At 41.5% G+C, this 18,344-nt stretch overlaps 1 protein-coding gene across 1 annotated transcript in view; it reads right to left on the bottom strand.

Annotated features, from left to right (window-relative positions):
- Positions 1-18,344, bottom strand: part of RAPGEFL1 (Rap guanine nucleotide exchange factor like 1) — a 74,347-nt gene that overhangs the window by 30,473 nt on the left and 25,530 nt on the right. Inside the window, exons 2-9 of the mRNA XM_063137742.1 lie at positions 10,043-10,121; positions 7,600-7,753; positions 7,272-7,369; positions 6,528-6,640; positions 6,129-6,296; positions 5,006-5,103; positions 3,924-4,046; positions 1,458-1,636 (exon numbers count right to left, since the gene is read on the bottom strand). Of these exons, the coding sequence (XP_062993812.1) occupies positions 1,458-1,636; positions 3,924-4,046; positions 5,006-5,103; positions 6,129-6,296; positions 6,528-6,640; positions 7,272-7,369; positions 7,600-7,753; positions 10,043-10,121 (1,012 nt within the window). The remainder of the gene's footprint in view (positions 1-1,457; positions 1,637-3,923; positions 4,047-5,005; positions 5,104-6,128; positions 6,297-6,527; positions 6,641-7,271; positions 7,370-7,599; positions 7,754-10,042; positions 10,122-18,344) is intronic.

Raw genomic sequence — 18,344 nt, 5'->3', positions numbered from 1 at the left:
ACACCTTGTCAGGGAATCTATGCTTTGCATTACTGTGTAATAGGCAGAAATTCAGCAAGTGAAATTTTCCCCATCATTGCATCTCCATGCTGGCAAAAGCTGCATATGTTGGATCTCTGCCTGACATGCAGTTCTTAAAGCCATAGGAAAAAAGGTGGCAAGCTTACTGATCTGGGTTTCTGCGAAAGGATGTACCCTATAGTGTGTGTGTATGTGTGTGTGTGTGAAAAAGCTTTGCTCAAAAGAACATGACCTTCCATACAAAGAGAAAATATTTATGTAGCCCCAGTCACATTCAACTAAAAAATTGAGGGTTTTAAAACAGGAACTCCATGCAAGTAAAGCACACATTCTTTGGTGGTAGATTCAATACATGGCCTGTACTGGACATCTGAAAAACTGCAAGAGCCCTGCCCTCTTTTGTAACTGGTCAAGAGGGCAGGGCTCCTGCAGCTTTAACTGTTGTGATGAAGCAGATATTTCACTAAGTGCTGCATGCATACAAATGACACCTGCTGAAATTCCCTTTTCAATACAACTATTAAAGATACAAGAGCCCTGTCCTCCTTTTCATATGGTCACCCTATTTACCACAACCATCACAACCCTGCCTTCTTAGGTTTTAAAGTAGCTGTAGAAGCTCAGCACAGCAACAGTTTCCACTGTTGGACAGAGGCTACGAAGTTGTATGGTGTGTGCAAGATATGATTCTGTAAGAGTACAGAAAAAGCACAGCATGTGATAGTGGATGCAGAATTCAGCGCCCTGAGAATGTCAGCATTCATTTTTAGGAAAACAAGTCCCTAGTCCCTATGGTTAACGTTTGCTTCAAAATGCATAGGCAATTCCCACTCAAATCTCAGACAGCAAAATGTGCAAGTGAATAAGAGTTCTGATGTCAGGGCTCCAACATCCTGTACAGCTCCTTAAGCACCCCCATAACTAATGAAATCATAATAAACTGGGCAAATTTGTGAACATTACAGAATAAATTCTGTAAAAGAGAAGCTACAGAAGACTGAATTCAATCCACGCTGTTAGAATGGTGATAAGTCCTTAAGCCAGGAGTGGGCAATATGCAGGTCCTGCTGCTGCCACCCCGTACTGATGAAATTCCACAGAGCAGTGGGAAAAAACCACAAACCACCAGAGATTTGCCACCGAAATTTGGCAGCAAACTACTACAAAACTTCAAAAGTTCTAGATTTGCTTTTCAAGCTAAATCTGGCCCATTTGAGTCTCCATAACAGTTTGCTGCCAAATTTAGATGGCAAATCAGTGATTTATTTATTTATTTATTGCTGCTGCAGAAGCAGGAGTGTCGGCCCTATGCCTGGGGAAGTTGAGGGGCTTGAAACTGGTCCCCAGACCACCTGAAGTTGCCCATCCTCGCTTTAGAGCTAACCCTTGGTATATGTCCACCCTGACCCACAGTGGGAAGAAGGCATGCCACTCACACAGCTGCAACCTTGATGAACTTCCTGAGCAGGTGGGCCCGCTTCCCCAGTGACTCGCAGAGCAACACCTCGGTGGCCACCCAGTGCTGAACTTCGCTGCAACGCTGCAGCAGCAACTCCAGGTTGGCCGTTTCCCGTCGGCCACGTTCCCCGTGGAACACATAGTCCACAAATTCCAGCTACAAACAAGGATGTGAGAGAGAAAGTCAATATCCAGTCTGCCCTCTCCGGGCCTGGAGTGAAAGCAAGGATCCCCCTTGCCCAACAATCATGACACTATCCGTCCCATTAAAATGAGTTCCTTTCTGTCATCCAGTGGAGTTTGATGGCTCTGATGTCAGTGGGGCGGTGAGTCCACTCTAGGTTTCAGTCAGAACCAGTCAGGACTCTAAAAGAGTTGCCTTGGATAACTCCTTAGAGTTCTGACTAGTTCCGACTGAAACCCAGAGCGAATTTACCACCCCACTGACAATGCAGCCAACCAGCCTCCACTGCTTTCATCAATCCTTTTCAAAGTTAACAAGGATGAAGAGAGAGGGAAGATGTTAAGACTAAGGCCTAGTTCACATTGAGATCATAAACCTGTGTCTGGGCTGTACTAGTTCAGCCGGCAAAGGGGTGAGGGGCTCCCATTGTTTCCTCCATACAACAAAACCCTTCTACACAGAAAACTAGATGACAGAGAGAAGAATTCTAGCCTAGTCTTCTCTCTGTTACGCTAATTTTCTATTATGCAGGGATCTTTTGTTCAGTCATGTGAGCTGCCACCTGCAACCTAAAGTGAACAGTGGAGGCCAAGGCCTAGTGAGCTGAATAAAATCTCTCTCCCTTTCTGAAAGCTGATCCAAACATCCAAGAACAGCTCATAACACTAGGGTGCCCATATGAAAAGGAGGACAGGGCTCCTGTATCTTTTACAGTTGCATAGAAAAGGGAATTTCAGCAGGTGTATTTTGTATACATGGGGAACCTGGTGAAATTTCCTCTTCATCACAACAGTTAAAGCTGGAGGTGCCCTGCCCTTGTTTAAATCTGGTCACTCTAGTATAGCTCCTGCACTTTAACTGTTGTGATGAAGAAGGAATTTCACCAGGTTCTCCATATATACAAATGACACCTACTGAAATTCCCTTTTCTATGCAACTGTTAAAGATACAGGAGCCCTGTCCTCCTTTTCATATGGTCACCCTAACACTGCCCTCATTTCAGAGCACATGTGTTTGAATGGGCCCTTAGTTCAACTCACCCTGCACACAGAAAACTAGCATGTCAAGGAGAATGCTGAGCACAAAACAAATTATCAGAAAAAAGGGGCTGAAAACTGAAGACCTGTGTTGACTTCCTTATCTGCCTCTGTGATGTATAGTTCATTTCACCTTGCCTCCTAACCTTATTACATAGAGTGTTTCCCTGCCAGAAGCAGCCAATATGTGGCTCAAGCATGGAGTAACACATAGCATAATAAGGTAAGAACACAAGGCAAGTTGAAGTATGAATTGCAAAGAGAAAACTCAACACTGGGTTGCTGTTTTGGGCAGTAACCTTATGGCGCTGATGATACATAGTTCTGCCTTTCTAGCCGAGCAACCTAAGGGTGCTTCCAGTCAAGGCTTTTACTGTGCAATCATCTTGCCTCATTCACAGAATTTTACAGGGGGTCCAGATGACATCATCTTCAATTTGTAACTGTCCTGTGTTTTCCCAGTGCTTTTTCTGTGTGTGTTTTCTTACCAGAAAAAAGACGGTTAAACAGGAAAAGACTGAATAGCTGCACAATGGCTTTTGAATGGAAACACTAGAAGAACTGTATTTAATTTATGCATTTAAAATTATTTTTAGGCTGCTTTTAAGGGTAAAACCCTGAAACTCTGTCTGGAAGCACCCTATGATGGTGTACTGCAATTAAAGGCTGCACTACATGCCCTTCCTGATTGCCTGCAATAGTACTTAGACTGTGGCTGATTTGGATTTGAACTCGGGGTCTTAATTTCAAGTTTCATACTCTAAGTCTAATACTCCATCCGTTGGTGCTCTTTTGAATCCAGATGGTGGTCAGTGCTGAAGGCTACTTACATATTTATTTATTTATTTATTTATTTATTGCATTTCTATACCGCCCAATAGCCGAAGCTCTTTGGGCGGTTTACAAAATTAAGACAATTCAAGTATAAAACAACAGTATAAAACCACAATATAAAATACAATATAAAAGCTCAACCAGATAAAAACAGCAGCAATGCAAAAATACAAATTTAAAATACAAATTTAAAACACCAAGTTAAAATTGATTTATAGACAGTTAAAATACTGAGAAAATAAAAAGGTCTTCACCTGGCGTTTAAAAGAATATAATGTAGGTGCCAAGCGAACCTCCTAAAGGTTTTGCAGTTCTTCCCTAAATTGCAGTGTGTTCAGCTCGCCAACCCAATCCCTCATCAGCTATAGGACGCATTAGGGCTCTCTCACCTCATGGACGCAGCGAAACAATTCCCAGTGGAAGGCTGTGAGGTGATTGGCCACGTCCTCAGCTTCGACCCGGTGGATCTCTGTATCACCTGGGGACACTTGGATTTCATCTGGTAGAGGGACCTGGAGAGAAGGTCAAATTTGGGGGGGGGGGAGAAATTTCAGTTTTTGTTAGAGTGCTCCATCACAGGAAATTCCCCCCCCCCCGCTTCGCCTCCGCTTTTCCCCCCATTTTTACCTCTGATGCATACGTGCATCAACCTTCAAGTCCCTTTCACCTGAATACTCTGCTCTTTCACTCCCCCTTCTCTTTCTCCCTCCAGTTCATTGGTTGCTCCTCCCCCACTTTAACAAGACATGTAAAAGCAGGTCCTGTCAGATGAGAACTTCAACCAGACCGTCTTTCTGCCCAGCAAAAATGGAACAACCCTTTAGTCTGGCTCTTTGGAGGCATCAAGGGAGTAGAATCCTGTCTCTGCAGAGATTTGGGACTGTACGATTTTAAAAAACGCTTTCGAGCCTGGGATGCAAGGTTTGGGTTTTATATTGAGGCTTGGAGCCAGCTACTAGGAGAGATCGCTTTTCCCTGCCAGGACCTGATGCAATCCATTGAAGCCAACAGCAAGACTCCTGTCACAGCACACGCCTCCAACAAAGGAAAACATGAGAGTGTACTACATGGAGGCTTAAGCGTGCATTAAACGCGCTTAGGGAAAATAATCCAGACTTTAAGCGTTCTAGGAAAAGATGGAAAAGGCAGAGGAAGAGACAGGGTGTCAGCAGGAGAGGCACGGTGTCATGTGAGTACCATGTTGCAAATCCACACACCAGGCATGGCAAGAGTGCACTAAATTGCTGGTGTGATGGATCCCAGAATGAACAAGCAAAGTTGGAAGACATTTATAGAGAAGAGAGTTCTTTCTGGTGATTCCAACTCTGCAATCACTGTTCACATAACAGTGAACATAGTAGCTTACACGAACAAACTGACTATAGCACCCACATTGCAAAAGGCCAGGCCTTCTCACTGCCAGCCCCCAAGAATAGCACAGAGGAGGACAGAGGAAGGGGAACTCACTCACCAGTGATGGAAAAGTATCCTTAGTGCAGGCAAAGAGATGGCTGTTTATCCCCAAGGTAGTGAAAACACACTCTTCATTGGGCTGTAGCACAGATTTCTCTGGGGTTAGGGACAAAAGAGAGATTTGGTATGGCACAGGAATATTTCTCATAACAGTCCTATTTCATGGCATTTTCACTGGGGAAATTTGGGAGATGGCTTTTGGAAGGATTTCCCCCTCCAATTCAAAGTGGGTAGTGACTCAAGCACACATACACACACACACCACACACTTTCTGCTGCAGTATGTAGCTTGGCTCACTTGTTTGAGACATCTGGAGCAGTAAACCTGCTCACTGCACAATGTGGTCTGGATGGCATAGGAACAAATATCAGAAAAATAGCTCACGTTATCAAAGCATCTTGGACAATTAGAGTTGATCTGTTTGAAGTATGATGGTTGGATGGTTAAGCCTTTAGCTTTGGAGTTTAACTTTTGAGCCTTTCTAGCCTTATAATTAGCAGCTCTCCAACCACCACCACAATACAGACACCAGCTCAATAAACAACAGAAGTCCCTCTTTATTTAAACTTCTATTATTGAAAGCTCCAGTAATTCAGGTTTAGTGAGTGCCCCACATGCTAAACAGCTTCAATTAATTGCTGCACTCTTAATTTATCCAGACCCCTTTTTGTCCTGCACTTAGCACAGGCTTGTCAGAATTAGGGAGGGAGACCACCTTTTCCCCTGGTTTCACTCCTGTGCCTTTAACAGCCACCTGACACATGACAATTTAGCCAGTGAGGCTTTCTTCCTCATTTTATCTCAAGGCCAGGAAAAGCTGTACCTGCAATATTGTGGCATGCCAGGCTGCTGCTAAAGGTAGAGGAGCTGGGGACAATGAAAAAGTTGGCAACCCAAGCACAACTGTTATGATCATACTAATTAGCTGTTCTTTTCTCTCCTTTTAACAACGTTTAATATCCTGGGAGAAAATCAAGGCACTTTCCCCCTCTCTGATGTTTTGTTTTCTTTAGTTTGAAGGTTTCTGAGCCTCAGGGATGCAAAAAGGAGAATGAGGGATAGACCACAGGCAGTTGCCACTGTTGCTCTGTCCCCATCACAGCTCCTGGGGGACAGATACCTCCGGAAGATGCTACCGCCACCAGGATGAGCGCCTCCTCCCGCGTGGGCTGTTCGTCAGAATACTGGAGCTTCTCTGTCACGGAGGCAAGGATGTCCTGCACAGAGGCTGAGAGGCGGCTGCGGATGGTGACATAGGAGTGGTCGGGCATGTAGACACGGCAGAAGACTAGAAAGAGACAGAGTCAAAAGGCTGAAGGTTACATGCAAAAAGTCCCAGATCCAATCTCTGCAATACAATGTAAGGCAGCTTCATACATTCATATGCTTTCATTTATTTAAAGATAAGCTGTTGTGGGTGACATTTTATTTAAAAAACCCACTTCAACTTATCAGACCATTCAAGACAATCCAAGTGAGAACACTGCCATCACCACCACACCATTTCCTTAATACTCACTTTCATCTGACCCACGGAAAGCAACCCGCGTCTGGAGACAGGAATCTATGCGCCGAAAATGCCTGAATAGGGGTTTTACTTGTTTGCTGGGGGGATGGCTTTCTTCAGTCACCCTGTAGCCAGAAGGTAAGATTTAGAAGGCAGAAGAGGGGCAAGGAGATTCATGAAACCTCGCATCACATTGGCTGGGTTCAGACAACACACTAACCCACCCCGCGTAGGTTGTTGTTGAACTGTAGTTTATCACATTATCTGAACACAGAGCTTTTTCCATAGGGTGGGTTATTGTGTTGTTGGTATGCAGCACTTTTTCTGCAGGGTGGGTTATCATGTTGTCTGAACACAATACATTCTCCACAGGGTTGTTTGTTAACTATGCAGTGTGGTTCTCAAAGTGGCTTGTTCAAGAAAAATAATAAACCACACTGCACGGTTAACAAGGCACCCTGTGGAAAACATGCCACATTCAGACAACATGAAAACGCACTGTGTTTAGACAACACGCTAACCCATGGTGTGAACTCAGCACAACAAAACAATTAATCCAGTGGACATATTGATTCTCAGTTGGAAATGTCAATGTTTTATTCAGATTTCCTTGTAAAAATAAATAAATCAGATCTTATGTAAGTTACTTTGTGGATGCAATCAAAGTATTTCAACATAAAGAATCTAGCTAAAGCAATACTAGAGGGTTTGCTGGGGCAGCTGAAATTCTACAGTCCATTCCCACTCTTTACTTACTTGAGCTCAACTGTCTCTACAAGTTGATGTAGCTTCAGAATTTCATCTTCCAGTTTGTGGTAGAGGGATGAGTCCTTCATGATCAGCAGATACAGATCCTAGGAGAAAAGAGAAGATAGCTTGGGTCATCATGCCTGATGCCGGGCAGGACAGGTATACCCACTTGTACCTATCCTGGTATGAAGACTTGACACCTTAGGCAGCTGGACAAAGCCTTTTAGGAAAACTGTAGCTGGAATAATCCCTTGCAATCTGGCAGTATTTATTTCTTAAGAACAAGTAAGTTTCTAGGTCTCATGAGAGTAAGATTACAATAGCCATGGCATACCTTGATGACTTTGCCTGCTTTCTCCTCCTCCTGCAAGATCCCCTTGTACGTCTCAAGAAAATGCAGCAAAATAACCAGAACCGCTCGCTTCCGGTGCATGGCCTCACCTTCCTTCCAACATGACGGTGATGGGATTGTTGATGCCGTCATGAAGGTGGCCACAGGGAGGTCAAGGGCAAATCACAGGGTCAGGCTTCAGAAGGCAGTGATTGGAAGAGAGACAGGCATCCCAAGTGGCAAGTGGATTGAATCTGGGCCCAGCGAGCAACAAGGCACATGCAGATTGCTGAATGATAGAACTGAAAAGGGCACCAGTGGACCAACAATCCCAATCTCTTGATCTGGTCATATTTTATGAATCCACCAACCAACCAACCATTGGTTTTAGTATCTGGTACAGAATCCAGTATACTGAGGATTCCAGATTATGTTAGCGTGGTTCAAGTGTTAAAAATGGACCAAAAGACCTGGGTTCAAATACCCACACAGTCATCCAGTTAACGGGCAGAACATGGGCTAGTAACCTTCTTGGAGCCTAACCTACCTCACAGGGTTGTTGTGAGCATAAAATGGGAGGTATGGATCGTGAGCTTGTTGGGGATAAAAATGTCAGTTAAAACAATGACAGGCGGTGTGTCCTGAGAATCCCAGTTTACTTAATCCAGCTGTTTCCACAACTGGGAAAGAAAGTTTCTAGATGTTGTAGGTGTAGAGATGAGAGTGGGGGGGGGGGGAACTAGGGCAGCTACATCTGTTCATATGAGTAGACAAGATGTCAACTGCAATCCAGCCCTAAGAAAATGCAGTAAGTAGAGCTGACTTCTTAGTAAGTGTGTGTGTGTGTGTGTGTGTTTTCATCATCTCTGGAAACTTACAGAACCACAAGCAGCCAAAAGAAACTAATGTCCAAAATTCAGGAGGTGACATTTACATAACAGTAGCTGATATGATACCACAGAGCAAGCCAAATCAGTCAGGCAATAGGTAGCCTGTTGAACTGTGGTAATTCTGTTACTCCTCTATATACTTGAACTAGTCTTGGCTTTGAAGAGGGTTTGTAGTGACATCCAGGACTGGAAAACAGGACAAACTACCTATGCAATAGAATGTAGGGATGTGGGAACACCACCATCGCCTTCACACATTTTTAACAATCCTTTGACTAAGGGAGGGGGGTTGCTGCAGCAGCAGCAGCTAGGAGCAGATTACATTTGGAGAATGCAAACTAGGTGTACTAATTAACAATTAGTTGCCGTAAACCAATTCATGTTATTGGTCCATCTAGCTCAAGTAATGCCTGTTCTGTCTGGCAGCTTCCCAAAGTCCAGGCTGCTCAAGAACTTTTTAACTGGAGATGCCAGGGATGGAACCTGGGGCCTCATACATGCAGAGTACAGGCTCTACCATTGGGTTCTGGGGTCTTCCATAAAGGGCTCTACCCATCTTGCATGAGAACTAGGCTAGTGGTTCTCTCTCTTGCCAATGAATCAGATCCTCCCGCTGGAAGCTGGAAGAGGAAAAAAGGTGGGTTGGATACGGTTTTGTCTAGGATCAAGGCCTAGGGACTGTCTAAACGCTCAGAAAGCGTTGATTATAAGATGCATCTGCAATCGTGCAGCCACCCCTGGGCTTTCTGCGAAGCTGCGGTGAAAGCTTTGACTTTTTTCTCCAGAGTGAAGCAAGACAACATTAAGATAGCCCCTACACCTCGCTCCAGAATCATAGCAGAGGCAGGGCCGGGTGGTGCCTGGTGGAAAGTGACCTGCGATTGGTTGCCTTCCACCAGGAAGAGGGCGGGGGCAGCTCCAGTCCCTGGATGGCTGCCCAGAAACCCCACGCTCCCCCTCGGCGTTGGGATTACCCAACACTACCCCAGGGGAGGGAAAGTGCAGGGTTTCAAAGGATGTGGTGCCAACCCGGCGCCATGAAGACACCCAGCTAGAAGGTGCCAGAATTAAATCAAGATTTGCAAGGGTGAATCCACCCTGTACGAGCCACAAGTACTACTCTTCCTTCTGTTTACTTGTTTAACATAATATATTCTGCTTCTTCTATCCCCAGAGAAGGTCAAGGAGTAATGAAATCTAATAACTCTAAGTACTGGAAGCCTTTGGCTTCTGAGGTTGCACTTATCAATGCTCACATATGTTCAAGCCATCAGGGCTAGAAACTTGCTTTAAAAAGAGGAAGAATTCAAGCTGGAATTCTCAGGTGGCTAAATTTGACTGTCCAAAAACAAACCTTGCATTAGCACAGGGTATGTGTGTGGAATGACAAAATCCACAGAGCTCTATGCAAGATGAATGTGGAATATGAATGCATGCGAGGGACAGAGTTTCTCCTGCAGTTAAATGTGCCAGAATGACATACCTTTCCCACCCACCTCCCTCAATGCCACCATCCTTAGAGAGACTTTCCCCAGCATCATATATGAGAAGGATATTGCTGATGCAGCTGATGCAGGAACTGCTCCGTGGGCAGGAACAACGAGTGGGTGAGGACAATGTCATCTAGGAGCAGGTCTAAAAGAAGGTAGGAAAGGAGGGTAAAGGGGAGACAGACGGACAGACAGAGAGAGAGAGAGAGATGGATGATACGTCTGTCCCGCCCAGAGAGCGCAAGGCAACACCAATGACAAGGAATTTGGATCACCGTTTCGTTGAGTGTTGTAACGGGATGAGGCATGCAGGCAGACATGTGAAGAGTCTTTGCACATGGCCACCAGGAACCCAAATCAACAACAAGCCCAGATCAAACTGGTTTTCAAGGCCCCACCTCCTGCATTCTTGCAGCGGGGACAGAAAATGTTTTTGGGGCAGACAGAGCTGCCAACTTTCACAACGACTACAGCGAAACGAAATATAAACCCTTACCACCTCTCTATCATCTCTCCCCCACACCATCAAAACTAGGACCTAATTTGAGTCAGGGTGCACTGAGGACCCAGACCCTATTGCTAATATTCTGGCTCAGATCTGGAACATGAAAGGTTACCAAAAAAAAGTGTCTCTGAGTATGTGCAGATATGTAATGCCACTGAAGAAACCATACAATTCCTGCGTATTTCACATGAGGAAACGAAACTTATGGGGCAAAGGGAGGGATGAGCCACAACATATCTTACCTTTAAAATTTAATCCCAATCAAATAAACAAATAACTAGAATTCCAATCACAACCCTAAACCCAACTGGCTTTCTTCTTTACATCTTCTCCTTGATCACACCTGTTGCCTTTTCATTGGTTACATTTTAGTGTATCGATGATAATACTAGTCAATTTTTTATGCCAAATCTCAATAGGATTATAAATTACACTGTACTCTAAAACCACAGTACCCACACCAATCCTCCTCCAGAAGGCATGTGGATTATGCGCCCTTCTGAGTGCCATACCTGCTGAGGTGAAGTTGGTATCGACCAAAACATGCCCCTTTTCTGTTATGTCCAGCCCTATCATTAGACAGAGTGAGGCAATTGTCTTAGACAGCATATGCTAGAAGACAGCAGCAGTAGCCCCTGGCAGTTCCCCTCTCTTGGAAAAACAGAGCTGTGGATACCACATGGCCTACACCCCCTAAACTAGCCTGCTGCTTCCGCCACTAGTGTTAAAGTAAGATTCACCTCCCAGTCCTGTTAGCTTCTGTATATGACACGGGGGGGGGCATCATCTGTATGTTTTTTTTATTATTTTTGAACATCCTGGGAGCATATGGGTTAAGAGTATGGCTTATAAATCTAATGATTAAATAAATACATAAATGCTGGACAACAGCTGAAGTTGCAATCAGTGCAGCAACCTGCAATAGAGCTCATGGGATCCATTGTGCCTAGGCAATGCACAACTGCCTACTGACATGTCACAAATTGGCTGTGCATTCTGGACTTGTCTGATCTCTGGACTTGTATTCACACAGAGTTCCCAATCACAGGGAGAGCCTAATGCAGCCTTATCCAACCTGGTAGACACCAGATGTGTGGGACTACAACTCCCATCCCCCACAGCCAACTTGGCCAACACATCTAGAGCTTGGGGAAGGCTGGCCCGGTGTTTTCTGTTAAAAAAAAAATCTAATTTGCAATTATAACAAATAATAAATAATAAAATCAGCAACAGAAAAAATTAACATGGCAAAACCCCCACAGCCATACATAATAGCTATTTTTTTAAAAAGAAGGAGAAGAAAAGGGGGGAGGATTCAACAGGTGTATTTCAAATATTTACATTAATATAAGCAGTCCATATATCTCAATAAGCATCCAGACGAAACTGATGACTGTAAGATATTCAACCAAATGTAGCAAGAGCAGTAAGGGACCCCTTTATAACATATAAACTTGGAGCAGAGCAAGCCCCACTTTCCTCCGTTACACAATTGCAAGCCCATGGACAGGACGCCAAAAAGGGTTCTTGGGAGGAGGGCAAAGAGCATCAGAAAAGAAGTGGGGAGGGAGTGCGTGACTCCCTTGCCAGTCCCTTCCCCCCTGGAACTCCCTCATGATCTCCAGCAGTTTTTTACCCTTGTGAAATCCCCAACCAGTGTTTGCAAGGGCACGTGTGACAGACCTGTCTTTATGAATTTATCCAGAACACACATGACCAAAACACACATGAATTTATCCAAAACACACATGACAATAATAACAAAATAGTAACTGCATTTTTTATTTTTTATTTTTTTAAAAGCAACTGTGGAGTGGGCTGATTTGGATCAGGAACATGGAGCAAAAATTATGCCAGTCATAATTTTGGAAACCTACCTCACTCCCCTTTGCCACTGCACTTAGGATGCAATCTTATGCATGTTTAGACAGAAAAGAAGTCCTACAATTCCCCATGCTGGCTGGGGCATTCTGGAATTGTAGGAGTTTTTTCTATCCAAATATGCATAGGATTGCACCCTTAGTCTTTTTTCTAAACTTGTGCATGACATTTCTGATATTACATAGATGCATGATTTCATCAATCTTCTGTCAGCTGCCCTACATGCAAGAAGAGCAACGTAGCATCAGAAGTGGAATGCAGATTTCAAATGCACTTTTCTTGGATTTGAGTTCATCATTTTATCCCCGGATAGCCTTGCATACTTTCAACAAACTTCCATATGCACACAACATTTCGTTACAACACCACATCTACCCCGTTCAGTTCAAAGGTACTTAACTGGCATGATGGGATGATGACAACTGTTTCTAAATGATGTGGAAAAAGGACAGATCCTTCCTTAAGAGTGTCTGCCAGGGAGTGAGAAAAGAGACACCACACCCAGGGCGCACCCAAATCACATGTCTAATGCATTTGTGTTTGTGGCTTAAACCTTCCATTTCATAAAGCCAGCTCTGCCATTTAAAAATAAATTGGTATTATTATTTTGAACAAGTGGGACCTACAATAAAATGTTATTGTAGGTCCCACTTGTTGGCTAGCTAGTGTTGCCAGCTAGCCAAGTCCTCTCCCAGTTAACTCCATTCCTTTACACCTCCCCCATTCAGCCCTGGGCGGATGTCTAATTTTTTGTGTGTACTTCTATAAAGTTTGGGGTTCCCTCAAACCTGTTGATATATATGTAGTGTGTGTGTGTGTGTGTGTGTCTATACACACACGTATACAAACACCATCTAGGAAACATGTAGCCAAAATGGACACATACTGCAGTTCCTAATAAGAGACATATTAGATGTGATACCTGAAACACAGAGCGTCTCCCAGTAGTAGGTTATCTTTTACACTTTAATGCAGGTGTAAGAGGTTCCAAATTTGATCAAAGTAGTGGGAGGAGGTGGGGAGACTACCTTTCCTTTGTGGGGAGAAAAGTAGCTGAAGGAAGATTATTTTTGCTTAGGAAAATGGTCTGTGGGGAAAGTGGTTAGGCCCTCTCCCCTTTATGCTCCCTGTTGAGTGAAAAGCAGATTGGGAAGATTATTTGAGAGAATAATTTTGCTCAAGGAAAACAGAAAACAGGTTAACAGGAAGAAGAAGAAGAAGAAGAAGAAGAAGAAGAAGAAGAAGAAGAAGAAGAAGAAGGAAACCTCCTATCCACCACTGTGCAATCAAATTCACAGCAACTGCATGAAAGTAAGAAAAGAAAAAAGCACGGGAACTAGTTCATGTGTCTCCCACAACACATCTAGTTTAGCCCTAAATCAACAACGAATAAGTACACAAAAAGAAATCCGTGCCAGACCTTCATAACACTTCCCTAAGCACGCGCTCCTAAAACTCTTCCGTTAACATTAAAACCTGCATACCACTCCCTCAAGATTATGAAATTAATGCTGTATCTGCTTTTGGTTCTTTCTTCCTTTCAGCACCAAAATGATTTGGAAAAGTCATAAATAGCTTGATTTAAGAAGAGGAAGAGGAGGTGGAGATTGGGATCAGGGAAGCCCCACCTATAACCAACAGATTTCTATTGTACAACTGAAGTAACAGGCCTTAACTAGCTCTTTTTAAATATGTCTCAGGAGAAAGATCTGATAACAATTCAACAGCAAAGTTACATGATCATTTGATCAGATTTTCCTCAAAACATTTTCTATACTGTGGTTTGTTTGTTTTTTAAAAAAAACAATGATCATGTCTAATATATCAGACAGATGTTTATCAGAACCAGGTAAATACCTGTGTGATATATTAAACAGAGCCAGTTGTGTGCAGTCTTTTTTCTGTCAAGGGCTAGATTTCCTTGCTGGTAATCTGTTGGGAGCCAAATGACAGCGGTAGGCAGGGCCAAAGCCAAATGAGGTGAGTCAGACCTTTTCTCTTTCTGCCAGGGGAGGGGTCTCCCCTCCCTTTTTTTATTGTGAATAATAGCAAAACAGAACAGCAACAAAAAAGAGTCATGGAAAGAGAAAGAAAAAAATTACATACATAGGAATTTTGTCATCCCCCCCCCATCAAGTGTACCATTCTTTAAAAAAAGGGGGGGGGAGAATTGTACATAGGTTTCAAGAAAAGCAGACCAAATATCCATATATTTATCCATTTGCATGTTGCGCCTATATAACACCCATTCAAATGTAGATAGCGCTATTAAGTCCTCAGTCCATTGCATTATTGAAGGTGAGCATTTATCCTTCCAACTTGATAATATAAGTCTTTTAGCTGTCATCTTTTTTTTTTCTACAATACTTAAACATACACATTACATTCACATAAAAACAACAACAACAACAACATACTGCATAATGTTCAATTTTGAATACAAAATATCTTATCTTAATAACATAATCAAATAAAACCTACAAGTGCACCCCCCCACCCGGGATCTCATTCCTGATTCCAGAATCTCATACTTTCTTCTGCTGGTGGTTTCCCACTTCCCTTAGAAAACACAAACACTAGGAACTGTTTCCAAATTCCTTCAAAATCATTTGATTTAGCTATACCTCTTCTCCATTTGATATTACTTGTTAATTTATCATTAATAGCTATATCCCATACTTCTTTATACCATTCTTCAATAGAATATTCCCCTTGAATCTTCCAGTTCCTAGCTACAATTAATCTTGCTGCAATCAACAAATTCGTTATCAGTTCCTTAATTTCCTTTTTACATTTAAAATCTTCTTCAAATAGTGATAGCAATGCAACTTTTGGTGTTCTTTCTATCTTCATTTCCACAATTTCTTCAATCTCCAAAAACACCATCTTCCACAATTTCTGAACATAGTTACATTCCCACCACATATGCAAATACGTTCCTTTAACTCCACAACCTCTCCAACAATTTTCTGATTGCTGATTGTTTATCTTATTCAATCTAACCGGAGTTAGGTACCACCTCCATACAATTTTATAATAATTCTCTTTTATTCTTACTGACATATTTCTCAACGCTCTTTGTTTCCATAATCCCTCCCAACCCTGTTGTCCTATTTGTACCTTCAAATCTGTCTCCCAAACCATTTTACCCGATTTATCCACCGTCCCTTCCTCCACCAATATTCTATATATTTCACTCATCAACCCTTTTAAGACTGTTCTTTTCTCCCTTTCCTTATCTTTCTTAACTATTAATTCTTCAAACTTTGTTAATTCTCTACACTCTCCATTATCTCTAACCCACTTTTTAGTCCATTGTTCTAATTGCCTATAATTTAACCAAGTTAACTTTTTATCCTTCAGAACCTCTTCCATATCCTCTCTTGTACTCATTCCCCTTAACCAATCCCTTAATTTCATTTTATTTTTTTTCTATTAAAACTTTACTTAATCTACTCTTTAGTTCCTCCGGGAAATTCTTCAACAATATTACCGGTGACAAAGGAGAGCTGCTTGGAAGCAGCACCCCTTTATATTTACTCCAAATTTCCCAGTGAGACCTCAAAAGCGGATTATTTATACTTTCCACCCATTTTTTTTCCCTTCCATAAAGAAAACATTTTCTAATTTAGTCTCTATATTACTCATATTTTCTTCTTCCATCCAATCTAATTCCCCTAATCCTATAATTGCCTCCACTATATATCTTAATCTATTAGCTACATAATATAATTTAAGATTCGGGAGACCCAATCCTCCCTTTTTTTGGCTCAAATACCATTTACTTTTGTTTACCCTCGCTTTCTTATCACCATTACAATAATTATTTATAATCCTTTGCCAACTTTTTAACTCTAATTCTGAGATTTTTATTGGTAGCATCCTGAACACAAAATTAATCTTTGCTAAAATCTTCATTTTTATTAATGCTATTCTTCCAAACCAAGATAAATTTAACCTTTTATATTTTTCCAATTTTGCTAAAATCTCTTTTTTTAGCACACTTAAATTTTCTTTCTCTAAACTCTCTAACTTCTGCGTAATTTTTATTCCCAAATATCTAATCTGATTCTTAACTCTAATCTCTCTTCCCCTTCCTTCCCAATCCTTCTCTTCCTTTTTAGTATAGTTGAACAACATCAATTCTGATTTAGACCAATTTATTTTTAACCCCGTAATATCCTCAAATTCTCTCAATAGTTGTTTAATTCTCCCCATCTTCTCTATTGGATTCTTTATCGTCAACAACGTGTCGTCTGCAAACATATTCAGTTTAATTTCTTTCATACTACCTATCCCTTCAATCTCCTCATCTTCTCGTATTGCATTCGCCAATAATTCCATTACTATTACAAATAGGACTGGTGAGAGCGGACAGCCTTGCCTTGTCCCTCTGGCTAGTCGTATCTTATCTGTCACACCATCATTTACTACCACTACGGCTGTATTTTGAGAGTATAACTGTTCTATTATCGCTTTAAATTTATTTCCAAATCCCATTTTATTTAAAACCATCTTTAAAGCTTGCCAGCTCACACAGTCAAAAGCCTTAAAAATATCCAATGCCAGAATTCCCGCTTTAACCCTAGACTTATTTATCACCTGTATTGCATTTAGTACTCTTCCCACTAAATTAGACATCTGTCTACCTGCCACAAATCCACATTGGTCCTCCCCTATATATTCCTCTATAAATTTATTCAACCGCCTTGCTAAAATAGTTGAAAAAAGCTTAGCATCCTGGTTTATTAATGAAATAGGTCTATATGAATCAGGGACAGTCAAATCTTTATCTGGTTTTGGTATTAAAATTATTAATGAATGTTCCCATGATTCTGGCGTTCTATCCCCTTCCAATATGGAATTATACAAATTTATTAATTTTGGTATTAAAATTCCTTTAAAAACCTTATAATATTCTGGTCCTAAACCATCTACCCCCGGTGATTTACCCGGCTTCAAATTCTCAATTACTTCTTCTACTTCTCCTTGAGTTATTACCTTCTCCATTAACTCTTTATGCTCTATTTTTATTCTCTTCTTTATATATTTTTCTATATAAGCTTCCAACTTTTGTTTTTGAGTATCCTTTCCCTTATACAATTCCTGATAAAACTCCTGAAAAATCTTTACTTTATCTTTCATTGTATGACAATATTTCCCTTGTTTATCCTTCAAAATCCCTATCCCGTTCTTGGCTTTTTCCTTTTGTGTGAGCCTGGCAAGCACTTTAGAATTCCTATTACTGTTTTCAAAATACTCCCTTTTCATATATATTAAATTCTTTTGAACCTCCTCTAAATTTAAATTTTCTAATTGTTTTTTCTTTGCCTGTATTTCTATTAAATTATATTTATTTTTATGTTGCCAATAATCTTTCTCCATTTTCTTAATCTCTTCCTCCAATTGTTCCTGCTCTGCTGCTTGTTGCCTTCTTAAATTACACATTTCTCTAATACATATCCCTCTCGATACTGCCTTCATGGTATCCCAAACTACTGCCCTTGACGTTCCTCCCTTCTCATTAATTTCCCAAGCCTCAATCAATTCTCTCTGCATTTTTTCTACCACCTTATTATACTTTAACAGTTTTGTGTTTAGTTTCCACCTAAACGCTTCCTTATAATTCTTTTTGACTGTAAATTCTAAACTTAACAAAGCATGGTCCGTTACCTTTATTACCCCCATTTCCATTTTACAAACCTTACTTACAAACTCTTTTGAAACCATTATATAATCTATTCTAGAATATGTCTGATGAACTGGGGAGTAATAAGAGAATCCCGGATTCAAGCCATTCAGTAAACGCCAACAATCTACATAGTCTTTTTCTTTAACTAGTTTATTCAATATAGTAATATTATTTCTTTTTTCCACATTTGTGGGGTTTGATCTATCCACTCTATTATCCATTACCATATTAAAATCCCCAGCCAAGATTAGAAATCCTTCCCTGAACTCCTCTATTTCATTAAATAAATT

The sequence above is a fragment of the Elgaria multicarinata genome, chromosome 11, assembly GCF_023053635.1.
Source record: "Elgaria multicarinata webbii isolate HBS135686 ecotype San Diego chromosome 11, rElgMul1.1.pri, whole genome shotgun sequence".
Taxonomy (NCBI): Eukaryota; Metazoa; Chordata; class Lepidosauria; order Squamata; family Anguidae; genus Elgaria; species Elgaria multicarinata.
This window is presented reverse-complemented; position numbering and strand designations above follow the sequence as displayed.